Raw genomic sequence first — 21528 nt, 5'->3', positions numbered from 1 at the left:
ATACACAACTGACTTACAGGTTTCTTACTACTGGAACATTAACCCTGGAGCATTCCTTGTTAAAAGAAACATTGAATGCCTTATGACTCAATCCTTTAGTTTAGGAGACAAATATGAGCACGGTGTGTGATGTTGTTGAGATCTCTTCTGAAACTTTAAAGGAGACCACTGTGAGACTGCAACAGTGAGACCCGATGCGTGAGCGAAAGCTTAGGTGAGAGACGCGGGGGCTGGGCTGGGCAACATTGTGAGAATTTTAGAGTTTTGTCCAAGGAGACAAGTGCGAGAAGCATTTCCATTTAATGTTAAAGTAACCTCATTTCTGTCTAGGAGAAACATTTGAGATGTTAAAGAGATCTTTTTTTTCCCCTCTCTTTTCTTTGACTCTTATTTTCCTCTCCCTTTCTTGGGACACTCTTTCCTTGCCTCCTCATGTCTTTGTTTCTTTTTATTGAGGACTTTATTCTTCCTCTCTGTACTCTATGCTCACTTTATCCATTTAACTATCTCTCAGGTGACATTAACTGTGTTTTATCATCTCATACATTTTGTAACTATTACAAGTGTAACCGTAACCAATTAGTTATTAAGACAATTTAAATTTTGATTTTGATTCAGTATTAACTTTGAAGTGTCGTCAGGAAAGTGTTTCTCATGTCTCTTGCATCAAGGAAATACAAGCACACCATTTTAATTTTACTTAAAATTTTACTTTTAAGATTTTACTTTACTTTTTTATCATAAAGTTTTATAAAACAATATAAAAACAATATAATTTCTAATGAAACGTTTTGTTTAATAGGTTCACTCGAATATGCATGTATAAACCCCTTCCAGCTAAACAAGCATTACTGGATCCATTTCTTTAAAAAAAAAATGTGACACATATGACTCAACCTCTGATTCATTTTTACTCCAGTTCGCTGGAAATTATAGTATGACATTTCCATAAACACTAGAACCTCTTGCTTTGCCAAGTTTTGTCTACACTTGCCATGTTCGTTTTTTTTTTTTTTTTCATACTTTCGGAGCAATTATCAATAGAGGTGGTAAGAGGACTGTATTTATCCTACACTCTTAGAAAAAGGGGTTCTATATATGAAGAGTTCAGATGCAAAAGCCTCTAAATGCCATTTGAAATTTTCTTCTAAAATGACCATTTTTATGAAGCTTGTATATATATGTTCAGTAATTTCACTTAAATGACAATTAATAGGTAATCTTCATTGCCATTTAAGTGAAATTACTGAACTTAAATATACAAGCTTGATAAAAATTATCATTTTAGAAGAAAATTTCAAATGGCATTTAGAGGCTTTTGCATCTGAACTCTTCATATGAAGCATAGGGTTCTTTATACTCAACTCCAAAGAACCTTTTTCTGGCTAAAAAAGGTTCTATAATGACAAGAAAGAACCCCTTTGGCACAAAGGTTCTTTATAGGCTTGGCTATTTTTCATTCATATATTACATTATTCTGCAACATTTTGTAGTTGTAATTAAATTAGTGTTTATTAAACTTAATATCACATTTTAATCGTGCCGATTTTTGGTGGAGAAAAACTGAAATGGCACTCTTTGTGTGATATTTTTTAACTACATAAAATTATATAAATATAGACATTTTCTAACCCCCATATCTTGAATTTTGTGATCATTTACATGCATTCATAAATACATTTTAGGGTCTTGATGTTTGTCAATAATATGAAATATTTAATCCAGAAAGGACAAAACGAATGAACCCAAAAGGTTCCATATAGAACCTGTTTCCTGGTTACAACGAACCCTAAAGGGTTCTTATTATTGAACCATTAAAAAGGGCACTGTATAGAACCCTTTAGGGGTTCCAAGTAGCGCTGAGAGAACGTTTTAATTTTCTATATAGAACATTTTCTTCTAAGAGTGTACACTCTTTATGCAGTAAGAAATACAGTTTAATTGATGGCATTTAGTGAATAGTGTTGGTTTAAGGACATCTCATGTTAAGTATTTTACCCAAGTATTGTCATGTCTGTGGTTATGCCTTAACTTGTTCACTTGTTCTTTGCCTTTAATGAGCAAAAACATGAGCGAGTTTGCATGGATCACATAAAATCAGTAAACCTGCAATGACGTGTAATATTAGTCAGGAGCTAGTCAGACCTAAACCTTACACTAAATTCATGTAGTAGGCTACAGAAGAATAATTTGTTTTGTTGACTGATAGTTGAATATTTATATATATATATATATATATATATATATATATATATATATATATATATATATATATATATATATATATATATATATATATATATTAATGGTTTATTATGCCAACCAAACACTGTAGCCACTGTTTTAGCTTAGAGCTATAATTTTTTTTATCTTTACTTTCCCCAGATAATTGATACTTAAGCCTTTATGTTTTAATATAGGTTCTGTATAGGTTTTATATATACGTATACAATAGCTACAGTATACAACATTTTCAGAAATTTTTTCAAATTCTGGTTTTAGTTTCCAAAACGTTTTTTGTTTGTTTGTTTGTTTGTTTGTTTGTTTGCTTGTTTGTTTTCTCACACATTTACATAAACAAGCTCTATAGACAGCATAGCACTTGCCAACGTCTTTCAGCCAATCAGACAAGTCTAATTGGCTGGACGTAACGTTACGTGATTAATAATAATGAGACGTGGGCGTAAGTCGCACAAGTCGAAAAAGCAGAAGAGAGCAGTGCAGAATCTTTCGCTTCTTCACTTTTCTTCGTCTGTCTGGAGAGATTCACTTTTGCTTCGCATACAGAGTTTTTATTTACCGATGATCAAGACGGAAATAACTAAAGAGTGGATGCAAAGGTAAGTTTAGGAAGCAATTAAAACACGTGTACACTTTGTTTTTAACGATATTTGTAATCCATTGTCATGAAATGAGATGTTTAATAACATAGGCAACAATCAGCTTCTTATTCTGGGCATGCATGGTGATTTTTAGTTATTTAAGCATGTAGATACTAATTAATGTTAGTTCCTAGTCCAGGTTTAAGATATAAAAAATGTCCTGGTGTTTAATGTAAATACAGAAATATAGAAGAATTAATATAGAAAGACCCTATGGACAGAAATAAGCATAAAACAGTGACGCATAAAAGAAACAGGTTTTAATTACAATAACAAACGATTACAAAGAAGTCTACCCATAGTTATAATTAGCCTACCAACACCTGTTACCTATTTATTATTTATTATTTTATATCCAGAATTTTATAGCCTAATGTTAAATTGAAAAACTAATTCCTTGGGAAAAAATGTTATTGATAAAAATAGTTTGCTTTTTTTATTTCATAGATTTTAGGGTAAATCCTTTTATATTCAAATGTTAACTATTGGCTGTGAAATCCATTTATTGATTTAGTAAATAATTTATTGATTGGTTTACAGTTTCAGCTTCAAACCATCTGTCACTTTTATTTATTTTGTATGTAAAGTAAAAACTGTTAGTAAAAATTATCATTCTGTTAGACATCGACATATCTGTATAAACAGCTCAGTGGAAGTATGATGCAGTATTCCACTGTAAGCCATTGTTTGCAGTGTGGATTCCAGTAGGTTTGTGATGCTTCAGTGAATGGCTTCTGTGTTTCTTTTATGCACATGGACATACACTGATGTCTCATTATAGGGGATAAAACATCATGGTGTGTGTGTGTGTGTGTGTGTGTGTACAGAAGAAAACGTCGCAAGAGATTGTGAGGAGAAGAATCTTCAATAGCTCTTTTTTATATACTTTGACCTTAAATTCATAGCAACCCCAGGCAGTGGTGCTAAGTGCAGTTTGTATCCTCAACAGAGAGAAAATACAAGCCAATCTCTAGGAAAGGATAAAAGAGAACCATGTCCCACTCAGAAACATGACTTTCCTTGTCAAAAGTGTTCCACAGATATTTGTTTGTTGCAGTTTTGCTATGGGGAAATGTCACCGCTTAACCCATGCTTTAGTGTGCTATTTTTGCACCTGACTGACTATGATAAATGCGTGCAAGGTGAACAACCCTCTTAGCAGTATATCTGCTTCTATTTTAATGGCCACACATGGACACTATGTCACTTGTTTATGGTGTATAACCAGGGATCACAGTGTTTGAGATGATTTGTAGTTATTTCCAAGGAATTGCAAAATAAATGGGTCAAATTCATTTTCAAGACCTGACAGGAATTTTTTTTTCACATTTTTCATTGCAACAGTTGTTTTGTTTGTTTAGCAAGTCTATTTAACAAAAGCTTTGTGACAAGTTTCCTACAAAAAAAGGTGTGGAAGAAGGTGTTCGGAAAATATAATGCCTTGAACATGAAAATGAAACACCACTGCTCTCTTTCTTTAATACTATAATAAGTCAGAAATATGTCTTAAATTTGCATAAGATCTTGTGATATGAAGTAACAGCTAAATTAAGACTTGTTGTCTCAGGTTTCTGCTCTGTGGATCTCAAACGGTCTGTTACCACCCCTGGAGATATTTGCACAAGCGTCACAAGAATACATGTTCTCACAGTTATTATTATTATTATTTATTATTAAACAGAACCTCATATACAGCGCTCTTAACACAAATGAGTCCTGATTGGGGTCTAGCCACCAGACAGCTGTCAGCTATGTGTTTGCCAAAATCAACAGCCATAACCACCACTCCCTCTCCGTTCTGCGTGTTTAAGCTGTACCGTCTCAGTCAACATTGTTACCTAGTTTAATGCAGTTTAGATTCATCTCACATTCTACCATAACTATGACAAACTCCAGCTGCATTCTTGCTTTCTTTTTATTGACTGTAACTATGACTGCAAGGACTCAAATGACCCTGGAACACGGTTTATGTAAACACCTTTTCTTTTTTGTTTAATGAAAACGCAACCACATTATCTTTGGGTTAGAGATTTGCTAAATTATAATCTTTTAATCTACAGTTTTTGCCTGGCAGACAAGAAATCATACATTTACATTTTACATTTATTCATCACTGACGCTTTTATCCAAAGCACCTTACAATTGCTAAATGTCAGAGGTTGCACGCCTCTGGAGCAACTAGGGGTCAAAGTGTCATGCTCAGGGACACATTGGTGTCTCAAAGTGGATTCAAACCCGGGTCTCTCACACCCAAGGCATGTGTCTTATCCACTGCGCCATCACCACCCCTATACAGACTTGGTATCAGTGATTTTGGCTTATGTCTAGTCATGACTTATCAGTCGGCATGTGTGTTGTGTAGTTTGGACTGACTCAGTCGTTAGGTTTGTGCTCCTCTCTGACTGTCAAAGACTTGAATCTGCTCTCCAGTCGATGGAAACCATCTTTATGTGTGTTAACATAAATGTGCCGTAGGTGAATATTTTTTTGTTATGCTGGTTGAAAGTCTCCTCTTGAAAGCAATCACTCTGTTACGCGGTCTAAATGTAGTTTTATAAATGTATGTTGTCTGTGGAAGGCGTATAGGATCATAGAATGTTCGTTCAATCGTTGAATTCGGTCCGAAAGGTCCTATTATAGCATGTGTAAGTCAACGGGTGTTTGCAAACCACAGAAATAATAAGGTTCACGTACGCTGTGCAGTCATAACGAGAATGGCAGGCAAGCAGCAACAACCTTTCCTTCTGAACCGACAACAAGTGGCACTTGCAAAGGATCTACGATATATGTTCATCAACTAAACAAACCGAAAACGTGCTGCATCTAATTATGTTTATAAGAATGTGTTTGGTATTGTAGTTTTACTCACTGTACTATAAAGTTCTCTTATGAGAGGTTCTCTCGTGCTGTGTAATATTTACGCCATGGGAAAACCTCTTTTCACTAGGGAAGCCCTAGCGAAAAGCCCTTGGTGGCGTCAGATAGCCACTATAGCCCCTTTTCCCCCAAAGCATTTTGAGAGCCGGTTCGGAGCTGGTGCCTGCGCGCGAACCAGTTCTTTGTGTTTCGACAGCCGAAGTACCGGTTCTCGGCCAGGAAAACTGGTTCCAAAGCGGCACCAACTCTTTGTTGGACTAGAACCGTTCTTTTACCACGTCATGCTTACGTCGGGGGCTGGGGCGGGTTTAGATGTGTTCTAAACATCTTTTCTGACCATAATAAAGGATCGCAAAGCCTAGAGAAACATTTGCAGAAACACGATGGAGTCCGCCTTTGTAATTGTTATGCTTGAAGTTAAAGGACAACTCCGGCGCAAAATGAACCTTTAGTCTAATTACACATTGTTACATAGTCAACCGTTATCAGAGATTTGTTTTCATGATTGCCGAATGTAAATAGTTTTATCTCTAAAAACAGTTTAGCCTATAACGCTAGTATAATGCTAGTATATAGGGCATAGAGTAATGACAAATAAAAATCGCTTGTTATTACCACTAACAAGGCTCAAAATAGCCCCACACTAACACAACAGCATAACAAGAGTCCCTACATTTAAACCGAAGCATTGAGAACTTTGTCAGTGTCCATACAGTTTAATAAGAAGATATTTTATACACACAGTCAACTTCGCGAATACAGGAAGAAGCCATCTTGGAAAAATAGTCTCTACCAGTCGATCTACGAGCACCGATCCAAGTGCGCTGGTGAGATGTGAATAAGGTGATAAGATGAGCGTGAACAGTAGGCTACATGTACATATTGAAGAGAAGAAAACGGTTCGTGTTTGTGTTTCTTCCGGAAACAACGGACCATATGAGATTCTGCACACTTCAGCGCACTTGGATCGGTGCTCGTAGATCGACTGGTAGAGACTTTTTTTCAAAGATGGCTTCTTCCTGTATTCGCGAAGTTGACTGTGTGTATAAAATATCTTCTTATTAAACTGTATGGACACTGACAACGTTCTCAATGCTTCGGTTTGAATGTAGGGACCCTTGTTATGCTGTCGTGTTGGTGTGGGGCTATTTTGAGCCTTGTTAGTGGTAATAACAAGCGATTTTTATTTGTCATTACTCTATGCCCTATATACTAGCGTTATAGGCTAAACTGTTTTTAGAGATAAAACTATTTACATTCGGCAATCATGAAAACAAATCTCAGATAACGGTTGACTAGGTAATAATATGTAATTAGACCAAAGGTTCATTTTGCACCGGAGTTGTCCTTTAACGCAAGCGTTTCTATTTTTGTAATTTTTTTATTGAAGACATATAAGTAAAGAAAATAATCACAATATAGAACAAATAAATGGAAAGAAAAAAAGACACAAGACAGGGGTACATAACTTATCAGAAAAGATTACATATCAAACGAAAAGATTAAAAGACTTACATATTTCAATTGTTTTTAAAGCTTTCTTGGTACACGAGTTAATCCGAAAGTAATGTTGTATTTGCAAGCGTTTCTAGCTAAGACGTATGGCGACGTACACAATGACGTAACGACGTCGTTCCCTGGGCGCTCTAGTCAGTGGAAAAACAAATAGGTTCTGAAGCGGTTCGCAAGTTGAACCAACTCCGAACCAACTTTGAACCAGCACCAGTTCCGAATCAGTTCTTTTTTCGGTGGAAAAGGGGTAATTGTAATGTCCCGCTGAGACAGGCGTGGCCTGGCCCTATAAACACAGCTTGATGGTCTGATATAATCAGATAGCTGCATCTGTAGAGGAGGCCAGCTGCTCTATCCTGGCGTCGGACAGTGAGGATTGGTTGAGCTCTGTGGACCTCCCTCTGCCCGCGAGTCGTCAGGGACTCTCATAGGCCGTGGTGGGCCTCGGCCTTGAGTGGAATTAACAAATTAAGATATTTTAAAGATATTTTAAACAAAATCTCTTTCTCGGACCTTTACCATGACGGTTCCCTGCTGGTGGAATGATCTGCCTAACTCAACCAGAGCTTCTGAGTCAGTAGCCACATTCAAGAAACTGCTGAAGATGGATCTTGATTCAGTAGTACTAACACTTTCTCTTCTCTTCTTTACTAAAAAAAAACTGCACTAAAATTAAACTGAGAGGGGTTATAGCACTTATGTATTGTTGTCCTACTGTTAGTTTTACTGCTTCTATTGTTGTCATTTGTAAGTCGCTTTGGATAAAAGTGTCTGCTAAATGAATAAATGTAAATGTAATGTATTGTTTTTTGCGCAAAAATCACTTGATAAACCCAAAGATAGAGCCACTGTAGTCAATTAGATACAATGTTTACAATATTAATAATAATAATAATAAAAATGTATTTCTTCAGCACATTTAAACACAACGCGAGTTGACCAAAGTGCTTTACAGAATCCACGTTTCAAAACGTAAAAAAAGACAGACATAAAAGGATACAAATCATTCAGAACCACATAAACTAAAAGCAATTAATATACAGTAATATATCACACAAATATGAGAAAACTTAAAGGGATACTCCATTTTTTTTTTTTGGAAATAGGCTCATTTTACAACTCCCCCAGAGTTAAACAGTTGAGTTTTAACATTTCCAAATCCATTCAGCCGATTTTCTGATATTTAGAAGATTATCAGTAACCAGACAGTTTCTGGTCTCATTGACTATAGTAGGAAAAAAATATACTATGGAAGTCAATGAGACCAGAAACTGTCTGGTTACTGATATTCTTCTAAATATCAAAAAAATTGTCTGAATACATTCGAAAAGGGTAATACTCTACTGTTTAACTCTGGGGGAGTGGTAAAATGAGCCTATTTCCAAAAAAATGGAGTATCCATTTAAACTAGAATTGTGTTAGCTAAAAACCATGATTTATTTGAAACATTTTTCTTTTCGAAAACTGTGTTTTAGCTCAATCCCACCCGAGGCCAGTTTTCTGAATAGTCGGATGTGGGTTGCTGAACCTGTCTAGACAAATCCTGCATGCTGCTTTCATTCCATCTGCCTACGAGATGGCTGAATAAGACCTGATGAGGATCAGTTATGACCTCAGGTGCAGGGCTCGAGTGATGATTTGGTCAATCAGGCACTTTAGCAACGGTTACTCAAGATGGACTATCTGTGCGATCACACTACTGCAAAGATCTCTGGATTAAAGGCATCCGCTAAATACCTTGCAGGTGTTACTACTGGGCAGGCACAAACACACACGTGGACTTAGACAAAGAGACACTCTTGTGAAACAGAATGTCTCATGTATGTTGCACAACACTTCTTAGGTTGTCAGACTCAGTGATGAAATAGAAGAACTTTAAGTGTCCACTGCAGCAATGCTTTTATTAATCATAGTTTAGATCAGCTTGTGAAAATTAGGCACTAAAAATGTATGTAAAAATTCACATTTACTTCCTGCAGTAATGTGCAATGTTGATATAACTGGAAATCAAAGCTTTTACGTTAATGTGCGTGAACCTTTGTGAATGTTTCTGCATTTACACCACTACATAAACAGTTGAAGTCCAGATGAAATATAAGAACATGTTCGTTGTGAATGGTTCCTTAGACAGATTGATCATTTTTGGGGGGGATTAAAGTAAAACTGAATGCTGTAGGCCCTACGCCAGTGATGTAGACTTGTTTGATGATGTGAAAATAAAGTCAGTTTCAGTTGATGACGTCTTCTAAAGTCAGTTTTCTTTTCATTGTTTTTATCTGCCTTCATTTGGGGACTTTTCTGTGGAAATATTGAAAATCATTAATTTAATAATTAATTTAAGTATTCGATTGATCCAGCATTTAATTCAATTCAAATTTGTATTCAAATAACATCATGATATTCATCTAGTTTTTGCATTTGTTATAGCGTTTATTTACCAAGGATTCAGATTAATATTGTAATATTAATCTCAATATTTATATATATATATATATATTTACATTTTTCTTTTGATTTAGATTAGAATCTGATGAGAGAACTTTGATAGGATCAAATTTAATTCAAGTTTTAAACATTTGCAACATGGATTTCAGTAGTTTCACAAGCTTACGTGAATGGCTTTTCAGCATAGCCAAGTTTCTCTTTAAATATCCAATAATATTATAATTTGGACATAAAAGCTCACAAAACCTTGTGAATGGAGACTTTGAGGAGTCTTTTATCACTGTACTAGTGAATTCTTTGATAGGGTACCTCATTTGAATATGAACCAACTCATTCAAAATGGGAACTGAAAGGAGTAAAAGAGGAATGTGAATGCTTTCTTTTCCTGTGTCTTTAGCAAGAGTGTCTCACATGACTTTACTAATAGTAATTGTGCAATGAAATCTTTTTATTTTTTCATCTAAACTACATTTTCCGTTAACAACAGTGTGACTAAGAAATTGATGCATGAATGATCCAAGATTATTTGGCATGTATTTTAACATACAAAGTAAAAAAAAAATGTTTGCCCCTGATAATAAGTTTAAAGTCAAATAGATTATCAGAAATAAAAATGAAGGTGATCCAGTGTCTGGATGTGCATATTCATATTTATTCTGTATTCTCTATTTATAGTTGTACTTGGCTACTGTAAAGTGACTTGCTGAAAAGTTCTGAAGTGCTGAAACGCATATCCAAGTAATATTAATTAAATTGATTGTTGATTATCTTCACCATTGATTTTTTTTCTTTTTACATTTAGATTTTATTAATAAGTTGTTGTCAACCCGCGATTAACCCAACTTTATGTTGTACACTATATTCACAATAAATCAGTTTAAATAAATTAATTAATTGCAAAAAATTAATATATCAATGCTCACTTGTTTGTTCAACTATGGGTCACATTTATACACTATTCCACTATTATGCATGTCTAAAACACATTTTCATGTTGGAGAGTGTGTGTGGTTTCCTTTATATTTATTTTTTTTATTGCTGAGGTATACAATTTAAATCTGTTTACATTTGGCACTTTTACAGCTTTACCAGTTTATAAAAATATTCTTTAATCAGGAATAATAAAACTCTCCAGCGACAAGTTCTTCATAATACAAAATTATTCTCAGTTTCAACACAGAAACTATTTACAAAAGAAGGGGGAGGAAGTCACATCACTCATAGTTAAAAAGACAAAAACAAACAAACAAAAAATCAATTAGGAGTATATACTCAATCAATTTGGACCAGAAATAAACAAACAAATCCTTCTGAAAATTCTCAGAATGCAGTTTTCTCCATATTTCTCCGACGGCAAAATAAAGTACCTCAAAACTGCAATCAATTAAAGTGCCTAGAATCTTTACAAAAACACCTTAATCCTAAAATATGTGAAAGTGGTTGGCATCCTGGATGCCACACTGTCTCCAAATATTTGTGCTACCTAAAAAAAAAAAAAAAAAATTATTTTATTTTCAGCCCATTCTCACCCCCAAGGCGTCACTTAACTGACGCCTTGGGAAGCATTTGACCATGCTTCAATATCTGACGCTTTAGGCACCCTTTAGCGTCAGATGACGCCCTAGGATCGCGTGTACCCTACCCCCACCCCATACCTAAACCTAACCGCGTCCTCAAACTGACGCTTTCCTTTAGCGTCAGTTAGATGACGCCGTAGGATCGCGTCATGTAAGTGACGCTAAAGGGCGCCTAAAACGTCGAATATTGAAGCATGGTCAAAGGTGATGCCTTGGGGTGAGAATGCGTTGTTATTTTATACTCCTTAATGGAGTAGATCACTTTTCAAAAAACTTTTGCTGATAATTTACTCACCCCACATGTCATTCTTTCTTCAGTCGAAAAGGAATTAAGGTTTTTGATGAAAACATTCCAGGATTTTTCTCCATATAATGGACTTCAGTGGGAACCAAATGGTTTAAGGGCCAAAAGACACCTTCAGTACAAACTGCAAACTGTTCAAAGGGCTTTAAACGATTTCAGACGATGAATAAGGGTCTTATCAAGCGAAACAATCACTCATTTAATAAATAAATAACAAAGTTTAAGTTTTATAAGCTCAAATGGTCGCCTTGCTCTGTTCTGTGACGCACGTTTGTGACTCTCCTGTTCGAACTCGTTCATCAAAATGAACAAATCTTTTTCCGAGTCATTTGGTTCAAACAAACGAATTGACTCGGAAAAAGATTCGAAAAAGCCTTTTTTTTTTTAAATGAGCGATCGTTTCGCTTGATAAGACCCTTATTCATCGTCTGGAATCGTTTAAATACCTTTGACCAGTTTGCAGTTTGCACTGAAACTGTCTTTTGGACCTTGAACCGTTTGGTACCCATTGAAGTCCATTATATGGAGAAAAATCCTGGAATGTTTTCATCAAAAACCTTAATTTCTTTTCGACTGAAGAAAGAAAGACATGGACATCTTGGATGACATGGGGGTGAGTAAATTATTAGCAAAAGTTTTTTTTTTTTAAAGTGAACTACTCTTTTAATAACCTCATACCAAAAATGTAGAGTTTACAATGGTTTTATTTTTATTTTATTTTTTTTATTAGATTTTCATCTGCAATTGTTGCTTGTATAGGAATCTCCCCAAACCTTGCTTGGTATACTGGGTTGCACCAACAGATAATTGGTCTCAATTGTGCAGCATTGACATTTTTTTAGACATGGAAGGGCCGCCCCTCCATTATCTTTACTCAACTGGAAGGTTTTAAATTTCACCCTTGATCTCTTACCCTGCCATATGAATCTGGAAATCAATTTATCCCATTCTGTAAATAGATTTTTGGGCAAGGCAATAGATATTTTACATTTAGCTGACGCTTTTATCCAAAGCGACTTGGTGTCTCACAGTGGATTTGAGCCCAGGTCTCACACACCAAAGGCATGTGTCTTATTAAATGCGCCATCACAGATGCTTTGCTTGAGTGAGTCAATCTAGATCTCATGTTTAAAAAAAAGGTAATAAATTCCATCTTGCAATGTCTATTTTATTTTATAAATGGGACCATAGTTAATTATTTCTAAGTCAATTTATATCTTTGGAGATATGTATTCCAAAATATTTAATAAATGTAAGATCCCATTTGAAGCAATAGTCTTTTTATTTTCTTTCTGTGGATTGTAGTTAAAAGGCAATACTTGTGTTTTTCATTTTAGAAAATATTAAAGGGATCTAAAGAGTTTTAATGTTTCCATTAGCCCAACCAACAACTCAGTTGGATCATTTAAATTCACTAACATGTTGTCGGCAAAATGTGCTCATCTTCTTTGATCAAATGTAAGAATTTGAATTGAAAGCTGGAGCATACATTTAGTACAATTAGGGAAAAATGTCCTTTATATTGATAAAATAAGAGTGTTTTCCAACAGTTATGATAATGAAATAGTGTCTATTCAAGTTTGAATGGAGTAAAGCCTCTGTTTAGGCTATTAAGGAAATCTAATTTTGCCAAAAGAAGGACTTTTATTTTAAAAAAATGTTATTTTTAAATCAGCCTACTTCAATGTGATATATGTTATCATGCTTAACACTGTGAGAATTTGAATACTTATCTGCATCTGATAATCACATTATATCTAAATCAAAGAATATCACAGGTTTGGGCGGTTGGCGGGTGGATTATTTATTTTTATCAGCAAATTCGGGTGACTCAAAGTGCACTAGATGAATAAATTTATCTTTAAAATGTACAAAATTTTCTTACGGGGCCCCCCTATATAGAGTTACCGAGCTCCACCCATAAAAATACTGTGGGAAAAATTTATTATTACAATACATGATCAGGTTTTCGCCACCTCTCCTTGTTTTGAGCCAGCAAAAACCATGTGTTTGAATATACCATTCGAGTTGTGTCTTAACATGCAGTGTTGTCCAACACCAGAGAATAACACAGCAGTGTAGACGGCCTGAGTGCTCTAAGGATGAATAATGAACTTGCCCAGTGGCTCCTGAGAGTCTGACAAACAGTTTGTTCTCTTACTTCCTGCATGAATCCTGCAACATTATTGATTGGTTTTCCTTTAATTGGGTTCGAACGAGCTATGTTTTCACTCTAATTTGTATTTTACTAACTATATTTGGACTAAATGTGTTTTCAATGCACACAGAGAATCAGGGCCGGTGTAACCTGCCCCCTCAGTCAAGATGAAGGTGAAAATAGATTTTAATGATTTAATAGACTCTTTTTTTAAACACATATGTTAGGTGCATAGGCTAATAGCAACATTTTAGTTAAGTACAGTCTATTTTGTTACATTTGACATAAACTTCCTGCACCAAGGAAAATGCAGCTAAATAGGTTAAAGGTATGATGAAATATATATTTTTCATGTTATAGGGCCAGTTAGTTGATTATTTTACTGTATATTGTTATTATTTATCACTGGTTTCAGAAAGACAAAAAAAATATCACAATTGAGATCTTGGTGTTTCTTCTACACAGCAGTGAGATTAAGTGGAGACCTTTGCTTAAGACACTTTCTTTTCTCCTGGGAAAGACTCAAATAATGTCTCCTACGATTTCAGAAGAGATATTAGCAATACCTCAAACTGTGCCAATATTCAAATGTCAGAGATTTCAATATGAACTGTGAATTCAACATCAAGTGGTTGTTTCATTTGTGTCTATTTGAATTACTGTCAAGTAAAATTATATGAGAAACAAACTGAGACAATTAAAGTTCATACTCAATGAGGACTCAATTTCCAGAGCAGTAAGAAAGCGTAAGCAAAAAATGATATTTTCCTCTGGATAAGCGTAATTTAAATGCTTTGTTTTTAATCTTTATTGAAAGGATAGTGGAGATGTAACCAAACATTTATTGAAAATCATTTATTTGATCAATTTGGGGAATATTGTTGGAATTGTTTGTCCACTATTTTTAATGACCCATAAAACAAATTATAAATTTAAAGTTTTTAATATTTCATATTTAAATTTTATTTAAAATTTAAACTTTAATAAAGACAATATAATATAATATAACATAATAATATACAATATAATATAATATAATATAATATAATATAATATAATAAACAGTATAAGGGATAATGGCTGACTATACATTATCCCAGTTATCACATACATATTCACCAAGTAAATAAATATGTGGCCAGTTTCGGTAAGTGAAATACAACTAAAACCAACAATAAAAAAACACCAAGAAGACTCTAACATTGTTGGCCAAAACAGAATGAAGTAAAACAAAAACTTTAAATTAAATTAAATTAAATTAAATTAAATTAAATTAAATTAAATTAAATTAAATTAAATTAAATTAAATTAAATTAAATTAAATTAAATTAAATTAAATATACCAAGAAGCAAGCACCAACCACCTAGCAATGCACTAAAAGCATGACAGAGTTATTTTAGTATCACTGATATGATATTATATAGTTTATTAACATTTTGAATTAATTTGTGTTTTATATTTTCCAGTTTAATTTGTATATTTTAATTTAACGTTTTCGAATTTTTTTTTTTTCATTTTTATGTCTATGTAGTTTTTATAAATTTATTTCAATTTGAGTTATTTTAGTACATCAGGGTAAACCAAATGAAAATGAGAAATATTGTCTTGGCAACAAGTTGAAATAAAAACAAGTTTAAGTTTATATATATTATTTAATTTGATTTCAGTTAACATTTATTTTCCAGTAACAATTGTTTTTATAGTTTTGGTTTCGATCAAACTATAGTTGACTTTCTCTGAAGAAAACATAGTGGTGGTTGACTGTTGACTGACTTTTTATTTATAAAAAAAAACCCTTCCGTACAGTCAACCACCACTTACGTTTTCTTACGTAAGTAAAAATCTAGTATCTAATAATTCTTATCCATGTATGACTACACTGACTCCTGAACATTTCTGTGTTTTTTTTCAGAATGTGAGGCAATATCCATTAAGATGGAATCTCTTAACCATTCCACCTCCACTTTGCCTTCCTGCACCTACAAGGAGGAGTTCAAGCGCTACCTCCTCCCGTCCGTCTACAGCCTGGTCTTCATCTTTGGACTGCCGCTCAATTTCATCATCATCCTGCGGATCTGGGGCTCACGGCGCACGCTGACGCGGACCAAGATCTACATGCTGAATCTAGCCGTGGCGGACTTTCTTTACGTCTGTTCCCTTCCTCTTCTCATATTCAACTATGCCAGCAAGGACTACTGGCCATTCGGCGACTTCACCTGCCGTCTGGTTCGCTTTCAGTTCTACAGCAACCTTCACGGAAGCATCTTCTTCCTCACCTGCATCAGCTTCCAGCGCTACATGGGCATCTGCCATCCGATGGCGCTGTGGCCTAAACAGGGTGGGCGCAGGTTGGCATGGTTGGTCTGCGCTGGCGTTTGGGTGGCCGTCGTCTTGCTCTGCGCTCCCACGTTTGAGTTCGCCGCCACCGGCATGCAGCGCAACCGCACGGTGTGCTATGACCTGAGCGTTCCCGTTCGTGCAACAGAATACTTCCCGTACGGCATCACCTTGACCTGCCTGGGCTTCGTCGTGCCCTTTCTGGTGATCGTGGTGCTGTACTGCAAAATGGCGAGGGTTCTCTGGCAGGTCGGCGAAGCCAGAGAGGTCTCGGCCGTGGAGAAGAAGAATAAAGCCATCAGGATGATCATCATTGTAACGCTGGTGTTCGCCATCAGCTTTCTGCCGTTCCACATGACGAAGACGCTCTACCTTTTAGTGAGGATTTTTCCCACGGCCCCCTGTGAACTGAGGAACCTCCTGGCTGTGGTGTATAAAAGCACCAGACCCTTTGCCAGCATGAACAGTGTTTTGGACCCCATTCTGTTCTACTTCACCCAGCCGCAGTACAGGCGCAGCACCAGAAGCCTGCTGCTCAGAATCACCTCACTGAAAGGCATGAGTGCCAAAATCTGACTGGAACACACCTGCTTTTGTCTAATATTACTGTTTTTTAAAGGTTTAGTTCACACAAATATGAAAATTGCCATTAATTGTCATTAATTACTCACCCTCATGTCGTTCCAATTTAATAGGCAAGACTTTTGACTCAAATGAAGTTCTTTTTAAAGGAGAACTCCGGTGCAAAATGAACCTTTGGTCTGATAAAACATCGGTACCTAGTCAACCATTTTCTGAGATTTGTTTTCATGATAATCAAATGTAAAGAGTTTTGCATGTCTGGGCCCTCATTATGTTACTGTGTTTAGTGGTATAAACTAGCGATTTCTATTTACTTAGTAAATGCCCCCATATACTAGCATTATACGCTAAATTTCGTTTCATTATCATGAAAACAAATCTCAGAGAACGGTCGACTAGGTACCGATGATTTATTAGACCAAACTGGTTCATTTTGCGCCGGAGTTGTCCTTTAATTAAATCTGAGAGGTTTCTGTCCCTCCATTGACAGCCAATGCAACTACCACTTTCAATCCCCAGAAAGGTAAAGATGTCACATCATTGATTGAAGTAATCCATGTGACTTCAGTGGTTTCACCTCAATTTTATGAAGTGAATCGAGTGCTTTGTGTGTGCAAAAAAAACATAATTTACCACTTTATTGATATACTGTTAATCTTCAATGCACGTTCATGACAACATCACGCTGTATGCGTGTTGTGTTAACACTAGAAGAGCCAGAATTCCAAAACTACTAGAACGGCCACAAGCGGTCATTTTGACCGTTAGATTCAAAACAGTGTTTAATTCGTTGACGAATAATTTTCGTAAATTATTTTCGTCAACCACATTTTTTCAAAGACGAAAACAAGACGATAACTAAATAAAAACTAGGTTTGAATGACAAAATCTGTGACGAAAATGTCAATAATAGGACTAGCAGAACTAGTGAACAGCCCATGACAGGGTAGCGGAGTTCACCAGGATCATCCGACATGAATGGAACATCTGGATCCTTTTTCCTTGATGTGGACTCTGACTCTGAATCACTCTCTGATGAGGAGGAAATGTAAAAAAATACCATGAAATTCAGTGCGGTCAATATGACCGTCTATGGCCGAAATAGGTAAATATGTTAATTTTTTTTTGTTTTGCCTCACGTTTACGTAACTTAATTTATATGGAAAGCATTTTAAATGAAAATACAGACAATTTTAGGAAAAGTCAGGTACCAGCAGGATTTTATTATTTTTTTCAACAAAGTTATTGTAGATATAAAATTCAAAACAGTCAAAATGACCATTATGGCCGTTCTAGTGTTAACGCAAGTTGCGTGAATGTGTGTCGGAGATTATTATTTAGTCATTTTTTTTGCCAAAAATCACTCATGTTGCTTCATAAAATTGAGTTTCACATGGATTACTTTTATGATGTTTTTACTACCTTTCTGGGGCTGTAAAGTGGTAGTTGCATTGGCTGTCAATGGAGGGACAGAAAGCTCTCAGATTTCATTAAAACATCATTTGAGTTCGGAATATGAACAACAGTCTTACAGGTTTGGAGCAAAATGAGGGTGAGTACTAATTAATGGCAGGATTTTAATTTTTTCCCTTTCATACAAGGCACTAATACATTGTTTTTTTTTCATGCACTGGACTTCTGAGATTTAGGCTATTTTGCTTCCATATCTTGTCATTATTCAGACTAAAAAAAGAAAAACATCCAAAATACACAGTGTTTATTTTTTTTACACTTTATCTATTTGCATGTGTATTTCAATTATAAATACATATCTTTAAAACTTTGCGTTTTTTCATCTACACTCAACCAGAAATCTCCACTTCCGCAGCTTTACATACTCCAAATTTTAGTTTTATTCCTTTCTATATTATTTTTTAAGTTTGTTCATATATCATTTGCCTGATTTACATAATATTGTATTCTTAAAAACATGATGACGTTTTTTGTCAGACCGTTGGCAGTATGTTCTGATTTATGGACTGATGAAAAGAGATCCAAATTCTCCTTTGTAAAAAAAAAAAAATGAAATGAATCAATCATTTTAAATCTGGCTTTATCCTGTGTTCAGATTTTGGGAATGTACACAAATGAGTACATTTGAAAAGAATAATAATAATAAGGCATTGTTTGTATATTTAAACAACATTTCAGAAAACTTGTAATTGGAAAATGTCATGTCTTTACTGTATGTAGTGTGATTAATAACCTGGGGGAGTATTGTGATACAACACATTATTTAACAAAAATATTGCACATATTCACCTGTGGTGTCTTGCGTTAACATACTTAGTAGGTTGTGTGGATGTTGAAACCAAAAGTTATATACAAAATGTACAAAGCATTTAGGATCTCTACTGTGAAAGTAGTATGTAATGGCTGAAGGAAGTGACCCTTTTGATCGATTCAGTGTTACAAAAAAATAATTTATTAAGATTGAAACTATCGTGCTTCACCCTATTGACATTTCCATTTGCTTTGAGTTAGAGAACAGCCCACCAAAGCATGGCAGATGACTAGTGGAGCTGTGAGCTCGTATCTGAGGGGGTTGAACCCTGTGAATGGCAGCTGAATGAGAAGACTAGTTTGACTGATCCAGTCAAAATAAGCTGATCTCTCCATACATGTGAAAAGGTGGTGCATTTTATTAAAGGGTTAGTTCACCCAAAAATGAAAATTCTGTCAGTATTTAGTCACCCTCATGTTGTTCCAAACCTCTATGTGTTTATTTGTTCTGCTGAACACAAAGGAAGATATTTGGAAGAATGTTTTAATCAAACAGATCTCATTCCCCATTGACTACCATAGTAGGAAAAAATACATACTAGTCAATGGGGAATGAGATCTGTTTGATTAAAACATTCTTCCAAATATCTTCCTAGAGGTGTGGAACAACATGAGGGTGAGTAAATACTGACAGAATTTTCATTTTTGAGTGAACTAACCCTTTAACATGTTATGATGGCAATAGGAAATACGAGAAGATACAATTGCTGATATAAGACTAATAGAGCTGAGAAATAAGAAATGTTTCTAATCCAAGGGCATTTAGAGTGCAACTTGAATAAATAATCTTTCATTTTAGTGGTGTTACATTAGTGGATGTAATTACATTACATTAGTTGCATTAGTATGGACTTCTTGTTATTTTAATATGAAAGAAATAGAAATCACACTTTCTTTATTCATATTAAGACGTTTTATTTATATATTTTGATAATTTTGTTTTATAATTCTGATTTGTGTGTGTGTGTGTTTATATAAATAAAATGTGAAGTAGCACAACTGTTTTAGCATTGATCAATATAACGCAGCCTTGGTGAGTATAACAGACTTTAAAAAAAAAACACACAAAAAACATTCAGTGACCCCGAATTTTTGACTGGTAATAAATGATGCGTGATATATAGGTTTGGGGTAACTCTTTTGAAACCGTGGAGAGTGGAATTATGGATAAGACATAGAGATAAAAAGAAGTATGGAATGAAAAGAATAACACCATCTGTTTACCGTACTACATCTGCTGCACATTATCTGAAGGAAAGTCATTATCAGATGTTTGATGGTTTAATAACATGTTGTACAGCTCAACATCCTTATGAAGTGACGTCTTGTCCTACAAGAGAAGGATCTAGCGTTAACCAACAACATATGAACAGTGCCTGATTCAGAGCTGTGCTTCTATTCTGTCATGCTGTTTTCATGAACAGATATAGACACATTTTATTTGAAAGCTTGACTAAAATCTACAAAACCTTATAAATACTGTCAACTAAAAAGCTAGAATGCATCACACAGTATATTTGAATGTGTTTCAGTTCATTTGCCCAGTATTATGTTTGTGAGGATTTTTTTTTTATGTGTAATTTTTGGATGATTTTTGTCTTCTCCCAAATCTGATGGGCAAATAAGAAACATTTCCTTCAATGTGCACGAATATGAACCTAAATAAAGCGACCAGTAGGTGGTATAGTTTACATTTGAAAAATTTTTTGTTAATAAAAGCAGATGTGATGTTTGCACATTAAACTGGTCTTTTGCTTCCTGCTTCAGTATAAATGGTCATTTTTTGAATTTTAAGCATTAGTTGAATTTAAAGTAATGATATCATTTATGAACATGCAACTTTGGGGCAAAATTCATCACTGTTCATATAATGATTAATATATGTCGCAGTTATCTAAATGTATTGCATCTGTGATTAGTATATGAATACAATATATTTCACAAGTACACTAGCTATTGAATAAGTATAGTCAATGTGCAAATAAAATGTCTGACAATTAATGTTTGTTTTTGCTTTTGATTTATACATATCAAACACTGTTCCTCTAAATTATTTGGTAGAATCTCAAGATGGGAGTATAATATTAAATTAAGCTATTGAAATATACTGTATGTTCTAAATGTTCTGAATGAGTTTGTTATTGAAACGTGTTATGTGAAATTTTGATTTGTAAAATAAATTGAATTAACAAAAAATTGACAATATTTTATTATCTTAAAGGGATAGTTCACCCAAAAACATATTATTAAAAATTATGTCATCATTTACTGACCCTTAAGTTGTTCCGAACCTGTATGAATTTCTGTGGACACAAAATAAGATATGTTGAAGAATGTCAGTAACCAAAGAGTCGATGGGCCCCATTTACTTCCATATATTGTTTCCCAATCTTGCCCATCAACTGTTTGGTTACCCATATTCTTCAAAATATCTTATTTTGTGTTCAACAAAAGAAAGAAATGCATACAGGTTTGAAATATAGTGACAGAATTTTAATTTTTGGGTAAATCCCTTTAAGCAATGACATTCACAGGCAATTGTACAAGAAAATGGCCACTAGAATGCACTC

At 34.7% G+C, this 21528-nt stretch overlaps 1 protein-coding gene across 1 annotated transcript; it reads left to right on the top strand.

The window, feature by feature from the left end:
• The first annotated feature begins 2710 nt into the window (after positions 1-2710).
• On the top strand, positions 2711-20724 carry p2ry6 (pyrimidinergic receptor P2Y6). The gene is made up of 2 exons (XM_039663687.2): positions 2711-2840; positions 15669-20724. The coding sequence occupies exon 2, from the start codon at positions 15692-15694 to the stop codon at positions 16667-16669; it is 978 nt and encodes a 325-aa protein (XP_039519621.1). The 5' UTR covers positions 2711-2840; positions 15669-15691; the 3' UTR covers positions 16670-20724.
• The last annotated feature ends 804 nt before the right edge of the window (positions 20725-21528 follow it).

This window comes from Pimephales promelas, chromosome 10, assembly GCF_988280905.1.
Source record: "Pimephales promelas chromosome 10, fPimPro1.hap1.1, whole genome shotgun sequence".
NCBI classification, from domain to species: domain Eukaryota; kingdom Metazoa; phylum Chordata; class Actinopteri; order Cypriniformes; family Leuciscidae; genus Pimephales; species Pimephales promelas.
This window is presented reverse-complemented; position numbering and strand designations above follow the sequence as displayed.